Raw genomic sequence first — 24,347 nt, 5'->3', positions numbered from 1 at the left:
TCGAAAATGAGCAATGTCAAAATCGTCATAGTCGTAGAATTGTGACGGATCTGACAAATAGTAAACTTTACAGGGCAGCCATTTCAAAATAATATAATCATGTTAGTTTTTGTCATAACTATTTTAATTCATATTCTGTTATTATGAAAATTGGCATACAAGCAAACAAAAGGGTTTGTTTTGAAACAAAATAAAAATAATAACATTAAATTACACAGTTTTCTCGAAAAGTCACGTTTCTATCAAATCCGTCACTTAACCGGCTGATTAATTTGAAATTTAAAACACATGGAATTTTTTAATGTAGCCGTAATATTAAGTCAATGTAGTATCCAAATATGATAAAAGTGGATTTTGGATTTTTTTCAAATCCGACATTGTTCTACGATCATGACGAAATAGTAGCTAGAGAGAGACCATTAGCTCTCCTATAGACAATAGTCTATAGTCTATACGTCAATGTCAGTTTCTGCCAGCTTCAACTCTTTGTTTATGGAGCTGTGCTCGCTCTCTATTATTATAACTATTTTATTTTACCTATAGCTAAGATTACTTGATATGTAATGGAAAATCAATCTAAGTTTCAGTTTTATATGCTTACGTTTAAATTGCTGAACTGATTGTGAAGGAATTCGTTATATATCTTTGTTAACCTTTAGCAAACAAAGTCGAGGGTTTATAAAGGTTTTTGATAAAAACGTAAAATTAGATTTAAATGCTCCCGGTTTATATTACGAACCATTTTTTACAAAGTTATTATCTTCTGTTAGAAGTAAGTTTTGTTTTTGTATTTATAAGAATAAATATTGAAGTTTCTTATGTCTTTTCATTTAGATAAGAGAATATGGTTCTATTTTTTTTCATAATCTTCCCTTTCACCCCCTTAGAACGAATCCTGTTTATTAAAAAATCATTATTAGAAAGCCCTTATGAGCTTCCCTTTGCAACTTCAAAACATTACTCCGCCGATAAGTATTTTAAATATTAATTTAAACGTCATTTCCTACTTAAGATGCTTATCTTTCCACGGCGATAGCAGCTGCAAATATTTTATCAAATTAATCGATGCATGATGGACTATAATGATATGGTTTTAATTGATGAAATAAAAATTGTTTTAAAACTAATTACAAGATAGTGTAATAATGAAAGTGAACCAATGGCGTTTTAAAGTCTACATTTTTATCGCGGGTGTTAATTATAACCTGATAAGCAATAATAATTGGGGTGCGAATTCCTTCCGAGGTCGTAGGTTCGAACGCCGGCTGTGCACCAATGGACTCAAGTACGGTGAAAGAAAACATCGTGAGGAAACGTGCAATGAAATTCATTATTAACGGCCAGCTCCTGAGATATCTTGAGGGCTGACTGAGGACGCACAGGCTCTCAGCCTATGGGCTCCCCGAGAAATAATGCAATTGGATTTCCACCTTTCTCGCTGATATATTATTTATAATATATATTCATACAATATATTTGTTCCCACTGAAGTATTTACGAACCAATTTTGACTTAGGCGTCCTTGCGCACCCTCTGGCAATGTTAAGCTGCGTATAAATTAAGCGCGGCAGCCGCGCGAGCCAATGTTCGACCAGAGTTGACCTTCATTTGCCGCGCGAGCCAATATGTAGATATAAATTTAGTTGGACGTGACTGCCGCGCGCGGCAGGCGATCCATCACGAACAGACCGCGGCGGATAGTCAGACCAGTTGACTCTTGTAAACTGCGAGTATGGACGCGCGTGGTCGGGCGGCTGCCGCTTCCACTGTGATTCACCATCTTATTTGTAAAAAAAATAAAAGAAAAATAAATATTTATTTATTTAATTTTTCAAATGTAAACTGAACTTTATTGACTATATTGACTCCTTTTCCAGTCTTTGATTATTTAATTGTATGTAATTAATTATTTGCATGCAATCAAAAACTATTTTTAATAATGCCAGAGAAGTATAACTTCTTACGCGCGTACATAAGTACACGCACCCATTTTTTTGTATGTAATTAATATATAATTGTTATATTAGTTACTTTATAACTTATAGCTTTGTCATCAATATTTAAATCCAACTTTATATATGTACAACTGTATATGTACGCACCCATTTTTACGTATTCATATCCGTCATATCATAACCGTCCCAACTGCGCGCGAGCCAACGACTGAAGCTCCTTTGATGCCGTCTCAAAAACCGACAGCGAGCGGATCGACCCGCGGCACGTTCGAGCGCGGCAATGTTCGAGTCGCCGCGCGCGGCGATCCCGTCTACATAGAGCGCGGCCGCCGCGCGCGCCAATGTTCGATGGTTTGCCGCGCTTAATGTATACGCAGCTTAAGTGTCTATAGGCATGTTATTACTTAAGGCCCTATCCCAGCAAGAATTGCTGTGTCAGTGTCTCGGGGTGGACTGCGGTGCGCAGTGGAGAGGCGCGTCGCGTCGGCCCGTAATAACAATTAGTTATTTAAAACATTAAATTAATGTAATTTTATCATTTTTTTTTTCTGAAATGGATTACTTGGCTTGCGATTAAATATATCGTGTAAATTTCAAAATTATGTTCTATATACATTTTCGTCATAAAATGAATTCAAAGTGTTAAAAATTGGCTATGTTTGGATTTTTTTTCTATCGAGCCAAGTTATTTAAATCGTGTATCGATCTTTCAAAATGGATACATAAACTCCTCAACTCCACCATATTTTTTCCATTCGCCCTACTACAAGAAACGATGACGAAAAATGGAAAGAAACAATATACTTTTTTGGAGTTTGGCGATAGGATAGGTCCTTAACATCAGATGAGCCACCTGCCCGTTTATTAAAAAAAACACTTTCCATTCAAATGAACTATGGATTTGCGTTTCTATATGTCTCTACAAGTGTGTGTTAATAAGTATATCGATAAAGGTTAAACTCTGTTATTTTTTATCAGCCGGTGTGTTTTTTATCAAAAGTAATTAACACTTTCATGGCCTAATTAATAAATTACGATAGTATAAATTAAAATTCGTGTTGTAATATATTCACACATATTTTATAATAAATTGACCTAAAAATGTCACTTTATATTTTTTTAAATATTATATAAACAAAAACACATTTTATTAGTAGGTATCAAAGTTGTATTTGACAATAGTTATTTAGGCATACGATTGGGTTAACATATAACTGTTATTATACCTTTCTTTAAATCTCTACTGTACAAACTTACCTGTCCACATCGTATCCCTTACTTTCCTGACTAAACTGATCTAAAATTATAGTGATTCATGCAGTGGCGTAGCTAGGTGACCAAGGGCCCTGGGGCAAATTAAAAAATGGGGCCCCACTGCTATGTAAACTGATTAGGTTTTATCATATAAAAATATGAAAAATACAAATACTTTAAAAATGCTAAGCTACTTAAGCTCTTTTTTGTGCAGGGCAGGTATTACAACTATTAAACAGTAACAACATAAATTACAATTAATACTTGGTGTAGGTTTGGCGAATAAAATGAAATACAGAAGATTCACGGGTTTATTATATAAAGGTCGGGCCTACCAACTGACTAAATAACAATTTTATTTACAATTTTTTCCTAGCTTTAGTTTTCGCAAAAGTATCAATGACTTCGTTTAAATCCAGGCTTGATGCGGTTTTGTTCTCAAAAAAAAATCTTAACTCGAATTCACAATAAAACGCACATTGATGAATAATAAAATGCACATATCACTATCCGTCAAATTGACAACACTGCCAACCTACAGAAAGAATTTAGGGGAATTCCCTAGGCATAACTTTTGAATTTCTCTCAAAATAATGTCTTGATTAAAGTGGGGTTGCAACCTGTCATATTTATTTTGAAAATGGGAGAAATTTCCAAAAGTACAGAACGATCGAGATTTCTGGTGAGGATTCGAGGGCCCCTTGAGCTTGAGGGCCCCGGGGCACTGCCCCGCCTAGCCCCTTGGTAGCTACGCCACTGGATTCATGTGTACTTATTATTTTTCATGTGTCCTTTTTTTTAGTTTGGTTTATGTGTTCCTGTTTTGTTTTAGTTTTGTCTAAATAACTATATTATGTATTATGTATTTCACGTCTTATCAATTTTTTTCTCACAGTGGTTGGAAAAGATCGCTTGAAAGCGATAAGGCCGCCAGTTTCCCACCTTTTCATTTAATTATGCTTATTGTATTAGGTATATTTTTGCATGCAACGAAGTGTTAATAATAAATAACAAAAAATCTATTAACAATTTTATTTAAATGTACGTAAGAAATAAATTATTTTAAACTGAAATATGTTTATTGTTTCTTCCTCCTCTGTAACGCTAAAGGCAATCCACCCAACACGTTCTGTATGATGGTGGAACTTGGGTCGATTGGTGGATAACGTTTGGTACTCTTAGATGGCGCCACTGAGAAAACATGAAGTACGGCAGCTACACCGGCCAAAGACTGCATGATACCAAGACGTTCCCCTAAAAAGGTCACATTATAAAAACGTCTAATATTCAAATTCAGCTCAAATAATGGCATTTTTTTGTTTCGGGAGAACGAAAATTGCTGTGTGAAAGATAAGGTAAAATTCAAATAGCCCCTAGGCCTATAGTATATATATATATATATATATACAATATAAAATAAGAAAAAGAGTAAAATAATTACAGCGACATTTAGATAAAATCGGTAAAATCCTACGAATTTTCTAATGAATTAGTCATAGACTATTGTAGTACCTATAATTACAACAAATGTGTAGTATAAAATAAATCAGTGGCTCTACAATCTTTTTAGGTCTTGGTCTCAGATTTCTGTATCTGTTTCATGATCATATTTTGTCAATCTAATAGGCAAGTAGGTGATCAGCCTGTACCTGACGCACGCCGACTTTTTGGGCCTAATGCTATCCGATTTCCTCACGATGTTTTCCTTCACCACTCGAGCTAATGTTAAATGCGCACATAGACAGAAAGTCTATTTATGCACAGCCGGTATCGAACTTACGACCTGAGGGATGAGAGTGGAACTTACCTATACAAGCTCTCGGTCCATCCCCAAATGGTAAGTACACATTCTTATTCATCTTATGTATATTATCAGGGTGGAATCTCATCGGCTTAAAGGTCTTAGGATCATCGAAATATCTTTCGTCAGCGTACAAAGCCTGTGTGGATATAACCACGCCAGTTCTATCGTCCAACGTTAAATCTGTTCCGGGAAAAGTGTATTTTCCAACAGTTTTGCGGACCAGAAAACCGGGAGAAGCAAAGACGCGATTGCTTTCTCTGTAATTAAAGAAAATACATAAGTATATAAATTTAGTCCTCATAATCTCTCTTTTATTATTAATAACTAGTTTTTTTGTCTCAATAGAAATTAGTTACTGAAATGTTATACTTACTTGAACGCCATTTCCAGATATTTCATGTCCTTGACGGCATCATAGGAAAGTTTTCCATCAAATTTGGCTAACACCTCATCGATTTCCTTCTGAACTAGCTTTTGTTCTTCGGGATGGTAAGCCAGCTGGTGTAGAAGAAAACTACTGGATGATGACGATGTTTCAAAACCAGCAGCAAAGAAAACGAATACCTGTGCGGCTATCAACTCATCATTTAATTCGAGTTCCACAATTTTAGGTGATCCATCTGGATTCACCTTTTCTATGGACTCACCCACCATTTTTCCTTTTTGTTTTAATTCTAACATCATGTCGATAAAATCATTTCTCCCCGATGGTTTGTAATCACGCTGGCTCATAATTTGTCTCACCAATGATAAGTTTTTTCTTTCAACTTCAGGAGAGAAGAAATGTATATATTTGAAAAGTTCCACATTTGAGAACGTGCGTTTCAACAAATTAACTAAGATATCGCGTTTAGTTACTGTGAAAATACGTCTTCCTAACTGACGAAAATCATTTGTGTCATCATCTAACGTTTTCGAGTCAATACCAAATCCACATGCACCAATAAAATCAGTTGTGTATCTCGCCATAAGATTTCTAACGTCAACTTCTTCTCCAGAATCGGCAATTTGCTCTGCAATCGTTATGAGCTTTTCAGTTCTCTCAACAATTAAAGGAAACATTGCTTTTAGCTTAGCACTAGAGAAAGCTGTAGTCATCCTTTGTCGCAAGAGCTTCCAGGCGTCTCCGTCTACCGTAAATATATTCTTCATTAGAGGTTCAATGTCTTCCTTATGCGGGCTTATTCCCCTTCGGTAGAAGTGTTTGAAGTCAGTGACAAGAATGGCTTTAATTAACTCGGGGTCTCTAACCAGCAGTGCCGGCTTGTTCGCCTCGAAGTAGCCCACATATTTTTCGTTAGGAAATCTGTTGTGAAGCTCGGCAAATCTTTCTGATAAGCTGTGTTTCTTGATGATATGGGTTAGGTTGCTTCCAAAGAAGATAATGGGTTCGTCGTATTTAACTCCCCGTTTCTTCCAATAGTCGAAATTTTTGGTCCCAACATAGTAAAGGACAACCAAAAGAAGTGCGACCACGAGCAACCACATTTTGAAAGTGATCGATTTAGGTTAAATACGGTCGATATGATATCTTAGTGATTTTTAATTCTGATTAGTTATCAATTAGATTTTAATTTTAATTGGTCACATTATAACGTCTGTGCATTTAGCGTTCATAAAACTCTAGTTTTTTTTATTAAATAGGTTTTAATAATGAAAAATTATTCTTATTAAGCACGTTAAATGCTGAATTTTAAATTAATTGAGCGTAATTATACAACTGTCGATATCACTATCGTACAGGTTTTTGAATTTTTTTTAAATGTTTTTGAATGTACATGACATTAAATTGTAATAATCTTAAAATTATCATAATATATTAAAGATATGTATATGTTGCAGCCAACTAGCTTAATTAGCCATTAACAGCCTAGCCGTTTAACTTAACGACGCCGTTTAACTAGCGGCCTGAAAGATTTTCAGCCAGTTGATTAAACAGCTAGGCAAATTACTTGGATCGATCACGTTTCATTACTTGCCTAGCCTGTTGACTGTTCATTTAAATTTAATTCCACTTTCTGCGACTCAAACTTGACTGTACTCACAAACTAGTAAACAGTTTACCCTATAGATTTAAAAAAGTCTTTACTATAAAACGACTTTAATATTATTTTTATATTATGTTTTTAATTGTTATTTAATACAATACTGATACTCGTACTGTTAAGGACTTAAAAGGCCGGCAACGCACTCGCCATCTGGCATTGAGAGTGTCCATGGGCGGCGGTATCACTTAACATCAGGTGAGCCTCCCGTTTGCCCCCTGTTCACCTATTTGATCAGCCTTCTGTTCCTGACAGCGTCACGTGTTGTATCGTATTACTCATATACAGGGATACAACGCAGTAATGTGTCGGGCAACTGGGAGATAATGGGACAAAATGGTCGCTTCTCGTAGTATATTCGTAATAATAATAATTATGTCGCATTGTATTGGTGACAAGAACAAGGATTTTGATAAATCTATGTTGATAATATCTATAATTATAATTAATTAATTTTATTAGCAACTGCTTTTATCATACGATAAAAATTGATAGTTTTAATTCTGTCTGTATTATAATTTATCGTTTTTTTTATTTATTTAATAGTGTTTTTTCTTTTCAGAATCACCAAAGACAACGGAGAAACTGCTGATGTGAAAAAGACTATAAGACAAAAACAAGAATAATGATCGTATGTAGTGAGTCCGAAATTGATGAGTTAAGAATTTGAGACCGACTTTGTTGAGGTTGGAAAATAAATGCATTATTTTCGAGGGAAGAACAACGAGATACTCAGAGCTCATTTTAAGTAATCTGCATACGATTTTTTTTTAAATCTATGACTTAGCAAAGCTTCACCAGTATTATCAGTACTGGTTTAAAAATATTATTACAAATTTGTATGAAATAAGTTTAAATATTGATTATTATGCGACCCATTCGCTAAGTTAAGGTATAAGAGTTGTACGCTGAAGCCACTAGGCCAACACTGTATTTTGGGGTTGTAAAAAAAACACAAATCTTCTTAGTCAGTTTATTTGTTAAAAATTCGTAATACATAGCGATACAGTTCCAGAACCCCATTGTAATATACACAATCAATGGAGTGTATGAAACTTATATCGAAAATTCGTTGCATAAATCTATAATATACATTTGTAAACATTTAACTTAATTCTAAAACTCTAGTCAACGAATCTTCTACACTCAGTCCAAAATCCAACGACAATAATTCAAAAGTCGATATAGACTGAATTCAGCATTATTTTATTTATTGCGTTCTCTGTTAATAAAATAGACTTAAATTACTATTCAATAATAATTTGAAGAACTACTGAGAATAATTAAAAATGTTTACAAATGTACCTATCTTAAAGCAAAAGCGGTATTAAATATAGCACCGACGTTGGACGGATTAAGTATGGCAATACAATAAATTTGATTAATGACCTACCAACAAAATAGTAAAAACAAGGCGGGAAATATATTGTTTCACCACAGAGTATGTTAAACTTTATGTAAAATGTCAAATATGGGTTTCAAAGCATTAAAACTAAAACGCAATTAAAGTTCATTTTAATTTAAAGTGATGATGAAGAAATTTTATTTTTCTTATTGATTAACTTTTGCCAAAGCTTTCTTAAGTAAAAATCTTGGACATTTTATAAGTCAAAAAGGAACTTTCTAATTCAATAATTGCATTCCCTTCACCAGAATTATGCCTGGGTTTTGGTGTAAAACAATATTAATTGCTTAAAATAGTTTATTAAGTAGAGTAACTTCAATTATAAAGCGGTCACAGTCGTCGATTAAATTATCTCTAAGATTTATAATGTTCAACAGATACGTAATGCCCGATTCATTCTTTTTTTTTAGTTTTCTATTGGTACACTTATTATTTTTTTAAAGACATTTGCTGCAGTTTTTTAAATTAAGTTACTCTACATAATAATAGCACAAACTTAAAAAGACATCACAAAAACTGCTTCATTAATAAATGATCATTTTAATATAATTACGTAATGCAAGGTCACCATCTATTGAACTTAATCTATACTTAACGGACGGAAAATTATCACAAATTATCCATATAAATATTAAGGTTCTCGTACACATGGTATTTTAATTCATCTGAATTTATTAATTGAAAGTTATAGTCAACTAGATTTTACGATATTTTTAAAATAATTGTCATTTTCTTTATCAGAATAATCTGTTAATATAAACCTTAATTTCAAACAACAGAATTAACTATTAAAACCCCACCGAATTCAATCAATTGGGCAATTAAACAACTATAAAAATACCATGTGTAATACTTAAATTAAACTTAAATTATGACTGTTTCGTTGTGAATGAACACAACAATTACACAGAAATGGCCCATGGCACTGAGTGCAATGTTATTCGTTGTTTAACACTAACTAACCAATAAATATTGTCTGTAACTTGACATTGGCAGCTAAACAAAATGGACGGACATCTGTTTCTTTCAGTATTTTTTTATAGAATTATATAGCAGTAAGACACTAGAAATGGCGCTATGTATTATAGAGTACTTTATGTCATGTATACGTCGAATTCTTTACGATAATGTCAGTTTTTGACAGATCGAAAGCATTTGACATTTGACAGGTCCCAAATACTGCTCAAGTTTTCCGTATAAAAATATCGTTAAGTTTTCTTTAACATTTAGATTCAGGGTAAGAATAAAACAAGCATTGGCTTGAGACAAAATCTTTTCGACTGGAGGCGAACTGTGACTCGCAGCCATTTCTAGAGTCTTAGTAATTCTATGGTTCATTATTACAGATTTAACTTGTATGCGAATAGCCAGTGTTGGTATACGGGCCACTGTATAGGGAACTGCCAGTTCTAGAATAAGTTTTAGGGTTCCTTCGTCGTGCTAGAATAAAGGCTATAGCTGCTATGACGCAAATCATTAAAATCACACCGGCTATACATATTCCAATGGCAAAGTTGCGTTGGGAAATGCATATTTCGTCTTCTTTCTGTAAAAAAAGATCTTTCAGTCAACCCCAGTGAGGAAAAGGCTAAGTATTTTTTATAAGGCGTTATATTTTCGTAACGTATTAAGTTAATAAAAATGCCTGGAGAACGAATTCTAGTGGAGATTCCGAAAGGAAAAAAATGAGAAGAAAGATCAGATATATGTACTTTAAAGCCGGCAGCGCACAAACAACGTTCTTTGTCAAATAAATTTGAAGTTTGACATTTGACAGTGCACAAACGATTGTGAACTGTCAAATGGAATATTATGGGGGACACATTGATGAGTCAATACCAACCTTCTTGCTAACAACGTCATCGTTGTCCAGCGAATCTGCTTCGTTGACGTAAAGTCCGGAGAAAACTTCGACTGTTGCGGGCGATCCTTCCTCCGTGTCACGACGCACGCGCTTCTTGTGAGAACATGGCTCCTAAAGTGAATACAACGTGAAATTTCAGTATACTCTTTATACTTTATGGCAACCCAAGTGTGCTCCAAGAACTCGGACGCACGCACGCACACACCCAGTGAGATACCTGTTATCAAAGAAGTTGCGCCTACTGAATGCTATCTCCGGCACTATTGACATATTTATATGTTCGCAGAGTGAATTCACAGTAGCGATATTGTGTAAATTATGTATTTTATTCTAATTTTATTTTTTTTGGACATTATCGTATTAATCTTAAGAATAGTGTAAGTATTTTAGTGAATAAATAACTATTTACGACTTGATCGATTAATAAAATTAATGTACAGAACGAACGGATTTTTGTACAGTTGTACGGTTGTAAATTGACTGAAATATAATGATTATTGGTTGAAGAAAATAACTATGAAACTTACACAATCTGTGGGATGATTGAGATCGCACAGTTTGACCTCACACGTGTAGTAGACGCTGGCCGTGTAAGGGAACTTGTGAGCTGGGAATGAAACCTTCGCCTCTTGCTTCTCCACGCTGTACTGGAAGAGGCCCATTATTTCGCCGTCTAATGGGCAGCTGGAAATTATTTCTCATTAAGACTTCCACCTGCGCTAAACATCGTATTAAAAAAAATCAATGGCGCTAGAACCTTTTTAGGTCTGGGCTTCAGATTTCAGTCTGATGAGATGATAACAAATGATCTGTTTCATGATCATTTGTTAATCTAATAGGCAAGTAGATGATCAGCCTTCTGTGCTTGACATACGCCGTCGACTCTTTGGGTCTAAGGCAAGCCGGTTTCCTCACAATGTTTTCCTTCGTACGACCGAATGTTACATGCGCACATAGAGATTCCATTGGTGTACAGCCGGGGATCGAACCTACGACCTCAGGGATTTGAGTCGCACGCTGAAGCCCCTAGGCCAACACTGCTGCTAAGTATCGTATGCAGACCACAAAATTTTCGAAAACTAGCAGTCATATCGAGATGATCTATTTCTTCGAATCAGGTATATTTGAATGTAGGGAACAACCCATAAAAATGGATTCAGTAGTTTTTGAGATATGGATATAAACTCAAACTCAAACTATCTTTATTCAAGTAGGTAACTAAGTACACTTTTGAATAGTCAAGTTAATCGTAAATTTACATTTACTACCAGTTCGCAAGTCAAGGGCGTAGAGCGGGTAAGAAGAACTGGCAAGAAACTTTCCGCCACTCTTTTTAATCGCCAAGTATTGTCATACAAATTGTTTGAACTGGAGCAATTCAATCCCAAGGATTAGGATCATTTAAGTAGTCCTCAAATTTATAAAAAGCTTTGTTGATTAATTTTCGTTTAACGAGGACTTTGAATTTATTTAGTGATAATTCTCTAATTGCGCTTGGGAGTTTGTTGTAGAAACGAATACAATTTCCATATAAGGAGTGATTTATCTTTTGGAGCCTGGTTGGTCGTACACTCAAATTAGTTCTATTTCGCGTATTATACTGGTGAAAGTCACCATTTGTTTTAAAATCGTTTATATTTTTTTGGACATACAACAAGGCTTCAAGAATATATTGACCAGATAGTGTCATAATATTTAATTCCTTAAACTTATTCCGTACCGACTCCCTCGGAGAAACACAACAAATACCCCGAACAGCCCGCTTCTGCAGCACAAATATGGATTGAACCTCTGCAGCAGCACCCCACAATAAAATGCCGTACGACATAACGCTATGAAAGTAGCTATGATACACAATTTTAGCCGTGTCCTCATCAGTAAACTGTCGGATTTTCTTTACTGCATATGCTGCAGAGCTCAGCCTATTCGAAAGAGTCTCTATGTGTGGGCCCCATTGGAGATTGGATATATTTATACAGATGCTGTAATGGGGTCGTTTTTATTACAGAATTCAATCTAAGATTGTATTCTGTAATCTGTAGTCTGTATTCTGAAGAATCAATAAAAGAGCCATACAAAAAAACAATCGGTCCGATTTATTTTTGTGTCAAATGAGAATCTTCCAATTTCTGGCCTTCAGCTGTAGCAGGTCCTCGTCTCAGTCGATCCAGTGGTACCAAGTACTGGCTACTAGGCCAGCCCAGGTAAGCCTTCACCGCCTGATCTTGGCCCATTGCCCCAACCAACGTGTTGATACCGGCAAACATCTTGAACAAATGTCCTTGCCTGCGCAGAAGCTATTTTTAGGTGTCACTGGGAGGGAGGCTGACGTGTCGATCACGTGATTGATAAATCAGTTGACGTTTGTGTGTGTACGATGCGCAAACCTTCCTCCTCTCCCTTGTTTAATGCTCAAGAAGTTTGCCGGTATCTATAGTCGATGGAATTTGGAAAAAACTTTAAAACTAATATTTATACCCATCATCAGCGATCAAACTCTGTTCAGCCCATCCCAGTCCGTCCCGCACTGAGCACTCGGAGACCAGAAGGCCGTACTTCCTCTGTTTTTCTAATGACACAACTAACGTGAGCGTGTCACCTATGCGAACGTTTGACGCCACCTGAAATGTACAAAAAAATGAGGCATTTTTGGACAAAAACCGCAGTTGCGCTACGATGTTTTAGGTCTGGGATTCAGCTGTCTGTTTCGTTGGGTTTTCTAATAGGCAAGTAGACGGTTTTCTAATTTTGTTTTCCTCCACGTAAGAGCTGGCTGACTGTTCAACACACATATAAACAAAGGATCCATTGGTGCACAGCCGAGGTTCAAACCTACTACTGGGACGAGAGTGGAAAACTGAAGCCACTAGGCCTATACACTGAGCGAGGTGTTATTATTTCATGGATAGAAACAATTCCCTCGATGGTCTTAATTCTCCAACTTCATTCATAAAAACTAATTCCTCCTTAAAACTACTCCTTCTCTTTTTGTCAAATTAAGTGTATGCTGTGATAAAAAGAGATATACTTTTTTAAATTAATAATGGGTCCTTTCTCCAATTTTGATTAAAACTTTATTTCTCGTTAATTATTACAATTTATTTATTAAAGCTAGAATAGCTAACCTAATGAACGTTGTAAACTCTTTAATCTTTCTAAAATTTTAATGAAAAATTTACTTAATAAAGATATAAGGATTGTAAAATACCTGTTTTTCTTCGGGGTCACCTTTAAAGATTTTCATAGTTACAGAGGGTAATAGACCGGATTCCTCGTCGTACTCATCTCTGAAATAAAAAAAATAAAATAGAACCTCTTCCAAAAAATATTAAAAACAATATTTCTTAACAATTTGTCATGTGATACTAAGATTTACTATTGAAGATCATAATAGGCTATTTTTCCGAACTCCGCTATGAGACATATTTGCTGCAACCAAATAATTTTACACCTCGATCATCTACATTGGTACTCGGACCGCGCAGCTATCAACCTTCATTATATACTTCTTTAATAACATTTTTATATATACTTATTTTACCCCATATTATATACTTTTTAAACACCATACAATATGCTTTTTACCCCATATTATACTTTTCGGATGGCCAAATGCAATTTTTTTCTAGTAATTTTTGTTAGTTACTCCGACTAACACACATCTTCTTGACCTGGGCTTATCAGTGATTAGAATAGTTGAGGATCCACCACCGGATGTGGAGTAGTATACTATCCAATTATGTAAATTAATTCTATAATGTGCCACTTACCGTACATCAGTCCTGGAAGTGAGTCTGTCAGCGTGTGGTCTGTGCAGATGGAAAAGCGTGAGGTCTCGCCTACGGTAGCGACACCTGACGTGGTAGCCCCGACCTTGACCAGTCACAAGGCGCAAATGTGGTTGCACTATTATATTGTTGTAATATTCCACTGTTCCGTCCTCCTGGAATTTTTTTTAAATTTGAACAACAATGGCAGGTCGGATCTTAATAAGTACGGCATAAAAGATCTTGTCGGTCCTTTATGCCTTCCAAACCAAGCATAGAAGTAAGCCCAAAACGCGATCAATGTTGATAAAGATGAAATCAAATGAGCTATGGATGCATACAGATGATGTGGACAGAGTCTTTGGATACAAATTCTAAAGTTTCCATACATTTATAACTGAAAGAAAACTTAAATTCAACACGATACTGTTTCACTTGGCATAAATAGATGTGCGCATTATTATTATTATTATTATTATCTAGATAAACACACTAGCACGTTAATAAGCTGATGCGTGCGTATTTGCGGGGTTGGAGTAATTATCTAACCTTTTTTTTAACAGAGTTCGAAGAGGGTGCTCTAATTACAATTTCCGGAAGCCTATTCCACTGAGTCACTACTCAGTTTGGGAGAAAGTTTTTTAGGGAAATTGTATTATATTGAGTGGTCTTCTGTTTTGAAGAACTACCCTTCAAATGTTATGGTTATGTAATATAAAGAGCTTCTCAATTCCTGTAACATTATAGTGGCCAGTAAGGATTTTATAGGTTTCTCTTAATCACCTATCAAGTGCTTTCAGACGCTCTTAACAAACCATGTTACGAAGTGTGCTCGAATTTACTTAGTAGAATTATTTTGTCAATCGAGGCAACAATTTAATAGCACTTAACCGATAGACATAAGAAACATATGCAAAAAGTGCATTATAATGCTCGTAGAAATAAATAACTAATAATACTCCATTAGGGTCAATTTCGGGTCCTAACAATGAGGGGAGGTGACGTAACGTCCGGTTCCAAGTATTTGGTCGGAAATGGCGGGCTGATGTGAATTTGTAATGTAGATATTGATCTTTAAGTGAATGGTATAGATTCGAGTGGAGATAGTGTAAAATTAAATAGTAAATGTTTAATACGAAAAGTTAATATATTTACACCTTAAACCTCTAGCGCATAGACAATGTTGATTAACATACATGTTGAAAGATTGGTTTACATTTTCGTAAAGGTCAATTCAAATAAAAAACAAGACGAATATTTAAAAAAAAAAAAAACTAAAAACATTTTATTATTTTATGAGCAGTGTTGGCCTAGTGGCTTTAGCGTGCGTCTTTCATCCCTGAGGTCGTAGGTTCGATCCCCGGCTGTGCACCAATGGACTTTCTCTCTATGTGCGCATTTAACATTCGCTCGAACGGTGAAGGAAAACATCGTGAGGATACCGACATGTCTTAGACCCAAAAAGTCGACGTGTGTCAGGCACAGAAGGCTGATAGCCTACTTGCCGATTAGATTGAAAAATGATCATGAAACAGATTTAAAAATCTGAGGCCCAGACCTGAAAAGTTTGTAGAGCGATTTATTTTATTGTTTAAAACATTTTATAATTTAATAAACAAAGATTTAGTAACAAGTTTATGTTTTGGGTCCCCAGTAACCCCATACTCCCTATTTTAAAACCACATTACAGAAAATTTTAATGTTCCAAGAGACCTTTAGTATAACCTTGCTTCACAGCGGAGGCGGGCCCAATGGTCACAATAAATAACCAGTTTGGGCTTTCAATGTGATTAAATAATACTTTTTAGAATGGTTAATCCGACTTTCCGATTTTAAATGCTTAAAGCTGAAATATGAAGGATTAAAGAGGATTTCTGTTCGTTTCTTGAATAATTTAATTTCTCGTAGATTCAAAAACTTGACTGACTCGTGAGCGTCAAAAATGTATTGGATTTCAACATACGAACGTCATGTTTGTGGCTTTATTTAAGATAACTAACACCAGTATTTGGCCTATCGATGAATCGACAGAGTTCAGAACCTGCTGCAGCTAAAATCCAGCAATTGACAGATGGCACAGGACGTTGGAAACTCAAAATAACTTTATTTTAAATAAATTGTAAATTTACATTTACTACCAGTTCGCAAGTCATGGGCGTAGGGGGGGCAAGAAGAACTGGCAAGAAACTTTCCGCCACTCTTTTTAATCGCCAATTTTTGAGTCACACAAATTGTTTGAACTGCAGCAAATCAATCCCAAGAATTAGGATCTTTTAAATAATCGTCAAATTTATAAAAAGCTTTATTGATTAATTTACGTTTAAAGAGGGCTTTGAATTTATTTAGTGATAATCTGTAATTTCGCTTGGGAGTTTGTTATAAAAACGAATACAATTTCCATATAAGGAGGTTTATCTTCTGGAACCTGGTGGAAGATTTCCGAGGCCAAATCACTATTTGGGTCGCAGAACCAGCTGAGTGAGTGAGTGAGAGAGTAACAAACACTGTACTGTATTTTAAGCCAAAGTAAGTATATAGCAAAGCTAGATACACATTTTAGTTTCTATAGGATTTTTTAGGTTTTGTTTTGGCAAGTGCAGTATCCTCTAGTATAAAGCGATTTCCATCCTACATATAACACGGTATTTTCCATATAACGCGGAGGTTTCTCAAGTTATACTGTCTGTAGTGTGGATTTTATAATTATTTGTAAAGTCAATAATTTGTTTTGCGTACCATTGCACCTGTCTCAATTGTATATAAAATTAAACTAAATAACTTTATTAAATTCGTGTTCCCAGTTTTTGAATAGAATATTACTTACAACGCGATTTCATATAACGCGGTCCGGGTCTACCGCATTATAGGGAGGTTACTGTACAATCTAAGTATATTAATTTCAAGCGTGTAATTGGGTTACCTTTAATTGAGGTCGCATTGAGACTAATCGGTATCTTTATTTCATATGTCAATTATATTTACTATTCCATTTATAAGCTTTGCCTAAAACTTTTCGCTCATATGTAAAAGCTGTCCTTTACGTACATACATTCCATACTTATTAAACCTTTGGCCTGAACTTCCTAAAACGAAAGATATCACTAGAAATTGTTAAAAGTTTCTAGTCAAATCACAGACTTCTGGTCTCATTGTTTGACCAATCAAAATCGAGCCAAGAACGTTGTTCCTCGAACATTTTTCTTGGACATTTCCTGCATATTTTATAACCACTGCAATAGCTCGCTTAAAAGGTTTTTATTTAATCAAACTTGAAGATTTATGGCAACAAACATTCAAAGTTGTTTGTTTAGGATCAACCTTCTTAACACAACACACCTTACAAAGAGGTGTTACGTAAATGTTTAAGGAAGGACAATACATAAACAAATATCCCATAAAGAAGTATACTTTTTCTTTTTCCTTACCAATTCCGATGAAATAGCATCGAATATTACTATACGTATTGGTAAAGATGATTGGAAAACATGTTATTGGAGAATTTTTGAAGAGAGTTTCCAAACTATAAATAAAAATAATATCTAATAATAGATAGTACCGGTGACCCCAGAGCTGGTGCTTTCCTCGCTACGCGAATAAGTATCGCAACACAGTAAGGAAATGCTGCCAGAGTTAAAGGTACATTGCCACAGGGACCAAACTTATTAAATTTGTTTTAATTTTCTTTTTATACATTTTAATTATTTTTATTATTACTTTGTAGGTTAAAAAATTGTAAATACAAACTATCCTTATAATGTAATAATTAAAATTACTAAACAATAATATTAGAAAAGGTTAAAATGCAATAGAATAAATGTCATCTAAAAATGTCAGACATTTTATTTCAAGAATGCGTGGTAAAATCGATACAATTATCGACAATATAGATTGAGATGAAATTGGTCAGCACCAAGGGACATTGCGCAAACGCACAAGGAAACGCGTGATATGAATGAATAATGTTCGTCTGTCAGTCAAGGAAATCAGCGGTCCTAATAAACCAATATTAGTAACGGTACTCTTTTGCTGAGGTACCATTTTACCTGGGACTTAATAGAACTTATATTAACTATTTTCGAGTGGTTTTTTTGTAAAAATTCTTTGCAATTCCTCTGTCCCGTTCTAACAGACACGTGGAATAATTTCAACAGTACGTGCGTTATTTTATAGTGATTTCCAATACCTATATATGTATACCAATGGTAGTAAATTATTTGTTATGTCTGGAACTCGGATTTCTGTATGTTTCGTGATAATTTCTAATAGGTGATCAAACTTCTTTGACACACACCGTCGACTTCTGGGTCATGGTCAAGGCATGCCGGTTTCCTCGCGATATTTTCCTTCTCGGTACGAGTGAGTGTTAAATGCGCACATAGACAGTAAGTCCGATGGCGTACAGCCGGGGATCGAACATACAACCCCAGGGATCAGAGTCGCACGCTAAAGCCACTAGGCTATCACTGCTCTTCTTCTGACTATTACGTATCATTTATTAAAATTAATATCTAATTAGTTACCGGACCCCAGAGCTGGTGCTTTCCTCGCTCAACCAATAAGTATCGCAATACAACGAGGAATTGCTAAGGGGCAACACTTACTACACACACATACACTGCCATAGGGGCTTTATAAAATTTGTTTAAAGTTTCTATTTATCCATTTTTATATTTAATTTATGAATGCACTATCAAGGAGGTAAGTGTTCTGCGTCGACAAAACTGAATTATTTTGTGTACTCACATTATCAGTAGACATTGTGTTACAGCCCTTCAGTGGAAGCGTGTACTGGAGATCACCTCGGGCGGAAACGAATTCTCGGAGACATGTTGAGTTGCTGCCCAGCCCAGCTGGGTAGACTATGCCGTTGAATGAGTCGTAGACACTGGAAATAAGAACCAAAGATTGGCAATTGTTTTTTTTATAGAACAGGGGAAGAAGTCTCTTCTGATGTTAAGTGATACAGCCGCCTATGGACACTCTCAATGCCAGAGTACACTGCCGGCCTTTCAGGAATTGGTACGCTCCTTTCTTGAAGGACCCTAAGTCTTTTTTAGTGCTAGATATTATGGCCAAGTACGAATCGAGACATTACCTACAATCTACATCTAGCCAACTTCCACTATTATTAATTACTTTGCTTTTATGTTACAATGAAAAGCAAAGTAATTATAATTTTATTAGGGTTATAATTTCGAGAACAGAACAAGACCCTAAGAGCAGTTGCAAAAGTACCATGGTACGTAACCAACAACGAAGTTCACAAACACCTAAAAATGAGAACTATGGAAGAGGAAATACGGAGACTGGCAGCTAAATACAAAGAGTCGAACGAGCTTGCTCGCCAACTCACCATGAGACAGTATATGAGTTGACTAAAACGTCACCATATTCTAGAGCTAGAAGACCGGCAGTAGCTCTAGGCAGAAGATGAGTAGATGCTTCCAATGGGAAGTTACTCCACATGAGAGCACCACAAAACAAATAGCCTTAGGGCTGATTGCAAATAGCCGCAGGAAAAAAAAAGGGTTATAATTTTTACATTAGGTAAAAAAAATTACTTTGATTATTTTTCCGACCCTAATGTTGGCCAATAGAATTGCACCATTCGACGTCACGTGGTACAACCTACACGGTATTATACTGAAAATTTTTTGTGAAAATTTTCTCTGGTCGTTGCTTCAAGAAAAGTATTAAGTAGTTGTTTTATTCATTATGAAATTCTTATTTGTTAACTGTACATTTCGTCTCATGGTGCAATTCTATTGGCCGACATTTGGGTCGGAAAAATAATCCCCCGAATACCACTCGAGCTTCAAAATTATCTGGTATAGTCGTCATGACGACCATATTAATTGTTTGCAACGAACCTATCGGGAAATACCCGATAATTTTGAAGCTCTTGTGGTATTACGTATGAAAAATTATCACTGAAGGAAGAATGAACCTTTGTGGGGATTATAAAAAAATAATAAATTACCTGTTAGCATGACTAGTTGAGAGCGATATAGTGACGTGCATGTTGTCCCTCTCGCACGCGACGGCGAGGGTGTCAAGTGGTGCGAGCGCTTCCGGCCATTCCGAGTCGGATTCGGTAACTGTAGCCACCGCTGTATTTGGTAAATCTGAAAATTGGTAATGACCACTATAATTATAAGTTTCTGTTTAACTAAATTAACTACTACTACGACTTAGTGTGAAATTGTGTCTCTTCGTTTAAAACATTAAACGCAGAGATACAATTTAGTAACTAAAGTAACCACGTCTTGGGTATGTTTAACAAATTGGTTAAATGGATATTGAAAAAAATTGTGGAAAAAGAGTGCCTGACACACGACGTCGACTTTTTGGGTCTAAGGCAAGTCAGTTTCCTCACGATGTTTCCCTTCACCATGTTAAATGCGCGAATATAAATTACATTGGTGCACAGCCGGGGATTGAATCTACGACCTCAGGGATGAGAGTCTCATGCTGAAGCCACTAGGCCAACACAGCTCTTCAAATGGTTGGTTAGTATGATTAACCAAAATTAACCACGGATGCGAAAAGAACGAAGCCCAATTTAAGAAGTTTGCTATGTTTTCATTGATTTGTGCCACGGTGCAATGTCTTGATGAAACAACACTTTTTTCTACAGCAAATGTGGTAGTTTTTCCGCGATTTTGTCAAACGCTACGTAATAATCGTTTGGACTGTGAAATATATTCTTATAGTCCCTTTTCTTAGTTCCCTTTGAGTCAATGGTGAACTTATTTAAACCTTCGTTAAAAGGCTTACGCAATTATTAATTGTGGGTCTGATACATACAAGTTAGTACTAATAAAAATAAATCATGTTAAAATCCTACGGTGGTACCGCATTTAGTCTTAATTAGAATCTGTTTTAAATTTATTAGTATAGAACATCCATATAAAAGTTGAATGCACTAATATAATTACGGGCAAGCGCCCTACAGGATCGGTCAACGGTACAACCAGTATGCTGCGTATGCGCATAAAACGATTTCAAGTCGTGATAAACAAAAATACAAGGCGGGAATATGAAATAGCCATGTCTGGATTTGGGAAAGGTCACGTTGATTTTGTAAGCGATTTATGAACTTATGGCGACTACATATTTAAATATATTTAATATATTTTAATTATACCACTTGTCTAAAGAAACGTTTCTTTTAACCGAATTTAAAAAAAGCAATGGAGGAGGTTATCAATTTAACGCGTAAACTTAAATTTTTGCGTCAGAATCTTAAAGCATCTGTGGCCCGATCTGGAGAAATGAGGCGTAAACTATTCGTATTTGTAGCGATAAGATACACATAGACAGACTTCCAAAAATAAACCTATACGATCTTTATACCCTGTATAAAAATAACTAAATTATCGTTTACATTCTCTTAGTCCATACGACCAGTCGATTTAAATAAGAAATATTGTTATTTAATACTTTTTAGCGCGCCAAGTAAGTTCTGCTTTTCGTAAAGGATTTTTTTGTAGCAAATTTTCAGTTAATATAATATACTGAGTGAAGTACATACGACCGGGTCGGTCTTTGACATCTCCAAGACAAGCGCAAGTGGCATTCGGCCAGCGATATTTTTTTACGTTTTGACAATCATAAGCGATTTTTGACAATTATGGCGATTCCGCTCCGCGTATCTAAAACCGAGCCCGATAAATTCTTGGCGCCTCGGGTTCATCGGCCTCGCGTCCAGCTATTGGAATATCACAATGAGGGCTTTTTGTGTCTATTTGTGTATAATAGACCATTTTGTCTAGAAGAAACAGGTTGAGTTTGTTTGAGACGACATTCAAAGTAGGTAACAACATAAACGCTGTGACAATGTACTTAAGAGCTTTGGTTTAAACATTCATTTTTACATACTTTAAGAAAATATATTATTTTGAAATCTAACTTACACTTACTTACTTACTGGCGGATTTACCAGCAGGCTGAGGGGGCTGGAGCCTAGGGCGGAAGAATTTTGGGGCGGCATTTGGGAACCGAATTTTTTTTTGTACTTCATAGAAATCAAAAAGATTTCTGCATGACGGTTTTTCGATGTTTTATTTGTCGATGATTTTACCCTCTTAGTTGTCATTGTACATTCGGAGTAGCAAACTTCCATATTCTAGAGTAAACCAGCTTGTGCGGAACCAGTAATCGACGACGACCTCAGCTCACACTTTGTATGAGTGAAAAGAGCGAAATTGCAGAAAATGTTTTTCCTTCTTCTCCCTTTCTCTTCTCATCACATACATGTCAGTCCTGGTACTGGTTGGATTCTGCGAACTGGATGGTTTGTGTAATTTTGTGTAATCAAACCCAAAATTATGTAACGTGCAATTTTAACGAAATTCTTGGATTGTACAAGCAAGGACTACATCACAGCCTATACCTTGAAAATTTGTAAATCCGCCACTGCTAACTTACACCTCACCCTTTTATATATAAAATTAAGATTATCAAACGTTTTACTATAACAAATTGTAATCTATGCAATCAACTTCTTTGGGAATATCCCATAATCGCGAGGTAAGGAAGATCGCCCGTAATGTACCTCCAAATAGCGGCCGACCTTTTTTAAATTTGGATGTAATTCTCTCAATTACGGTTATTGATGTCGCAACTTTGGGATGGAGTACAAAAACTCATTATTGTGACAGGAATCCTAATACAGGGATACAGAGTAAACACATCCATAAACATAGAGGTTATCCAAATTATACAGGTTCACTTTTTGCTTTTAATATAGTATGAAGTTTGGAAGACCATAGATGTAGCAATGCGTCTGAGTTGACCACAGACGGATTATTAATATAAACATTATGAAATTACCTGCACTGTGTGGTAATTGTTTGGACCGCGCGGTCGCGAACAATGCCGCTACCACCACAAGGGACCACATCTGAAACAATAAAATTGAAGTTTATTAATAAAAAAAACAGTAATATCTTCAGATTTCCGTATCTGTTTCGTGATTTATTTTTCTAATAGGCAAGTAGAAGACCAGCTTGTGCCTGACAGAGCCGTCAATTTTTCGTTCGGCATTTCGGTCTCCTCACGATGTTTTCTTTTACAATACGAGCGAGTGTTAAATGCACCCATAGACAGAAGTAGGTACAGGGGTTCGAACCTACTATTTCAGGGCTGAGAGTAAAATAAAATATGGTTATTATAGAAGATACCAATAATGAACATATATATTGATAGGTATTTTCTATAATAAACATATTTTTTATTATTCCACGTCATTAGAGACTTATTCCACGTCAGTAAATTTGTATCGGTAGACATCCCTACTCATCGGCAAAGAAGACAGAGGGTGTAGACCGAGAGAAAAAGCCGCCGGAAACAGAAAATTTTGGTACTCTTTTAAAATATCAAATCACCATAAAAAATGACTATGGCAAACAGATAGAAGAAACCAGAAGGAGGGATTCGCACGTGAAATTCACTTAATCAATATTGCTGATGAATGTAAGTATTTATTTACGATAGTGTTTATTTAACAGTAATAAAAACGGTATAAAGAGGATTGAAATATCTCCAGTAATTTTCACCAGCAAATGAGTCAAATAAAAATAGAAAATAATTATTCATATAAGTAAGCCGTATTTTTTTATAAATTCTTTAACAACAAGAGAAGATACCTCGCAACATTTCAATTGATACACGCACACACAAACACTTTTCACTGTTTACTGCCCATGGTCTTATTGGCAAAACCAGGAGGTCTGCAAGTGTTTTGCCTATTAATTACCGCGTTGTTGATGTTCATAATTTTCTAATACTGTTCGCACGTAAACCATGTTAGGTGATAATCTGAGGGCACGGCAGTGTGTCCGCCAAGTCGAGTTAAAAAGCGGCCGTACTCTCTTTTTCTCGAAACAATTCAGGCCTTCGTTGTGGATAAAAGTCAGTGTATTTATTTAAAACAAAAGATTTGTAATATTGATATGGTCACTATGACATGTAGTTAGGCTAGCTAATTACGTAATAACTTAACACAAAAGGTCCTTAAGTAGAAACTGAATAAATTGACCGACTTGGTATTACATGGATCTCACAACTTTTTACGGTAGAAGAACTGCGTTGCGTGTCTTGGTTTTTTTACAAGTTATGTTTAAATGACATTCTTTTAATACATATTCTTTATTGTTAGACCGTAGACACTATACGGGCGATTACATATGACCTTGGTAAAAGGCCGTGTTAAATATATCTTTACATATTACTTAAGTCTATTTGCATAT

General features: G+C 35.5%; 2 protein-coding genes across 2 annotated transcripts in view; both read right to left on the bottom strand.

The window, feature by feature from the left end:
• Window positions 1-4,226: 4,226 nt before the first annotated feature.
• Window positions 4,227-6,727, bottom strand: LOC125055075 (cytochrome P450 6B7-like). Its single transcript, XM_047657286.1, has 3 exons — window positions 5,387-6,727; window positions 5,017-5,270; window positions 4,227-4,463 (listed from the first exon to the last, which is right to left on the bottom strand). The coding sequence occupies exons 1-3, from the start codon at window positions 6,499-6,501 to the stop codon at window positions 4,288-4,290; spliced, it is 1,545 nt and encodes a 514-aa protein (XP_047513242.1). The 5' UTR covers window positions 6,502-6,727; the 3' UTR covers window positions 4,227-4,287.
• A 1,292-nt stretch (window positions 6,728-8,019) lies between these two features.
• LOC125055076 (cuticlin-4) overlaps window positions 8,020-24,347 on the bottom strand; it is a 35,605-nt gene continuing 19,277 nt past the window's right edge. The window contains exons 2-10 of the mRNA XM_047657287.1: window positions 22,930-22,999; window positions 20,075-20,219; window positions 18,838-18,979; window positions 14,098-14,270; window positions 13,536-13,614; window positions 12,806-12,948; window positions 10,855-11,011; window positions 10,307-10,438; window positions 8,020-10,009 (exon numbers count right to left, since the gene is read on the bottom strand). Of these exons, the coding sequence (XP_047513243.1) occupies window positions 9,812-10,009; window positions 10,307-10,438; window positions 10,855-11,011; window positions 12,806-12,948; window positions 13,536-13,614; window positions 14,098-14,270; window positions 18,838-18,979; window positions 20,075-20,219; window positions 22,930-22,999 (1,239 nt within the window). The 3' untranslated portion in view covers window positions 8,020-9,811. The remainder of the gene's footprint in view (window positions 10,010-10,306; window positions 10,439-10,854; window positions 11,012-12,805; window positions 12,949-13,535; window positions 13,615-14,097; window positions 14,271-18,837; window positions 18,980-20,074; window positions 20,220-22,929; window positions 23,000-24,347) is intronic.

Source organism: Pieris napi, chromosome 13 (genome assembly GCF_905475465.1).
Source record: "Pieris napi chromosome 13, ilPieNapi1.2, whole genome shotgun sequence".
Classification (NCBI taxonomy): Eukaryota; Metazoa; Arthropoda; class Insecta; order Lepidoptera; family Pieridae; genus Pieris; species Pieris napi.
This window is presented reverse-complemented; position numbering and strand designations above follow the sequence as displayed.

Excerpts from the sequence above, each read along its gene's own strand:
- LOC125055075 (XM_047657286.1), bottom strand. The coding sequence starts at position 6,501 with ATGTGGTTGCTCGTGGTCGCACTTCTTTTGGTTGTCCTTTACTATGTT. Across the intron at positions 5,271-5,386 it reads TATCTGGAAATGGCGTTCAA|AGAAAGCAATCGCGTCTTTG; the intron begins GTAAGTATAACA and ends CTTTAATTACAG. Across the intron at positions 4,464-5,016 it reads TGGACCGAGAGCTTGTATAG|GGGAACGTCTTGGTATCATG; the intron begins GTAAGTTCCACT and ends TGACCTTTTTAG.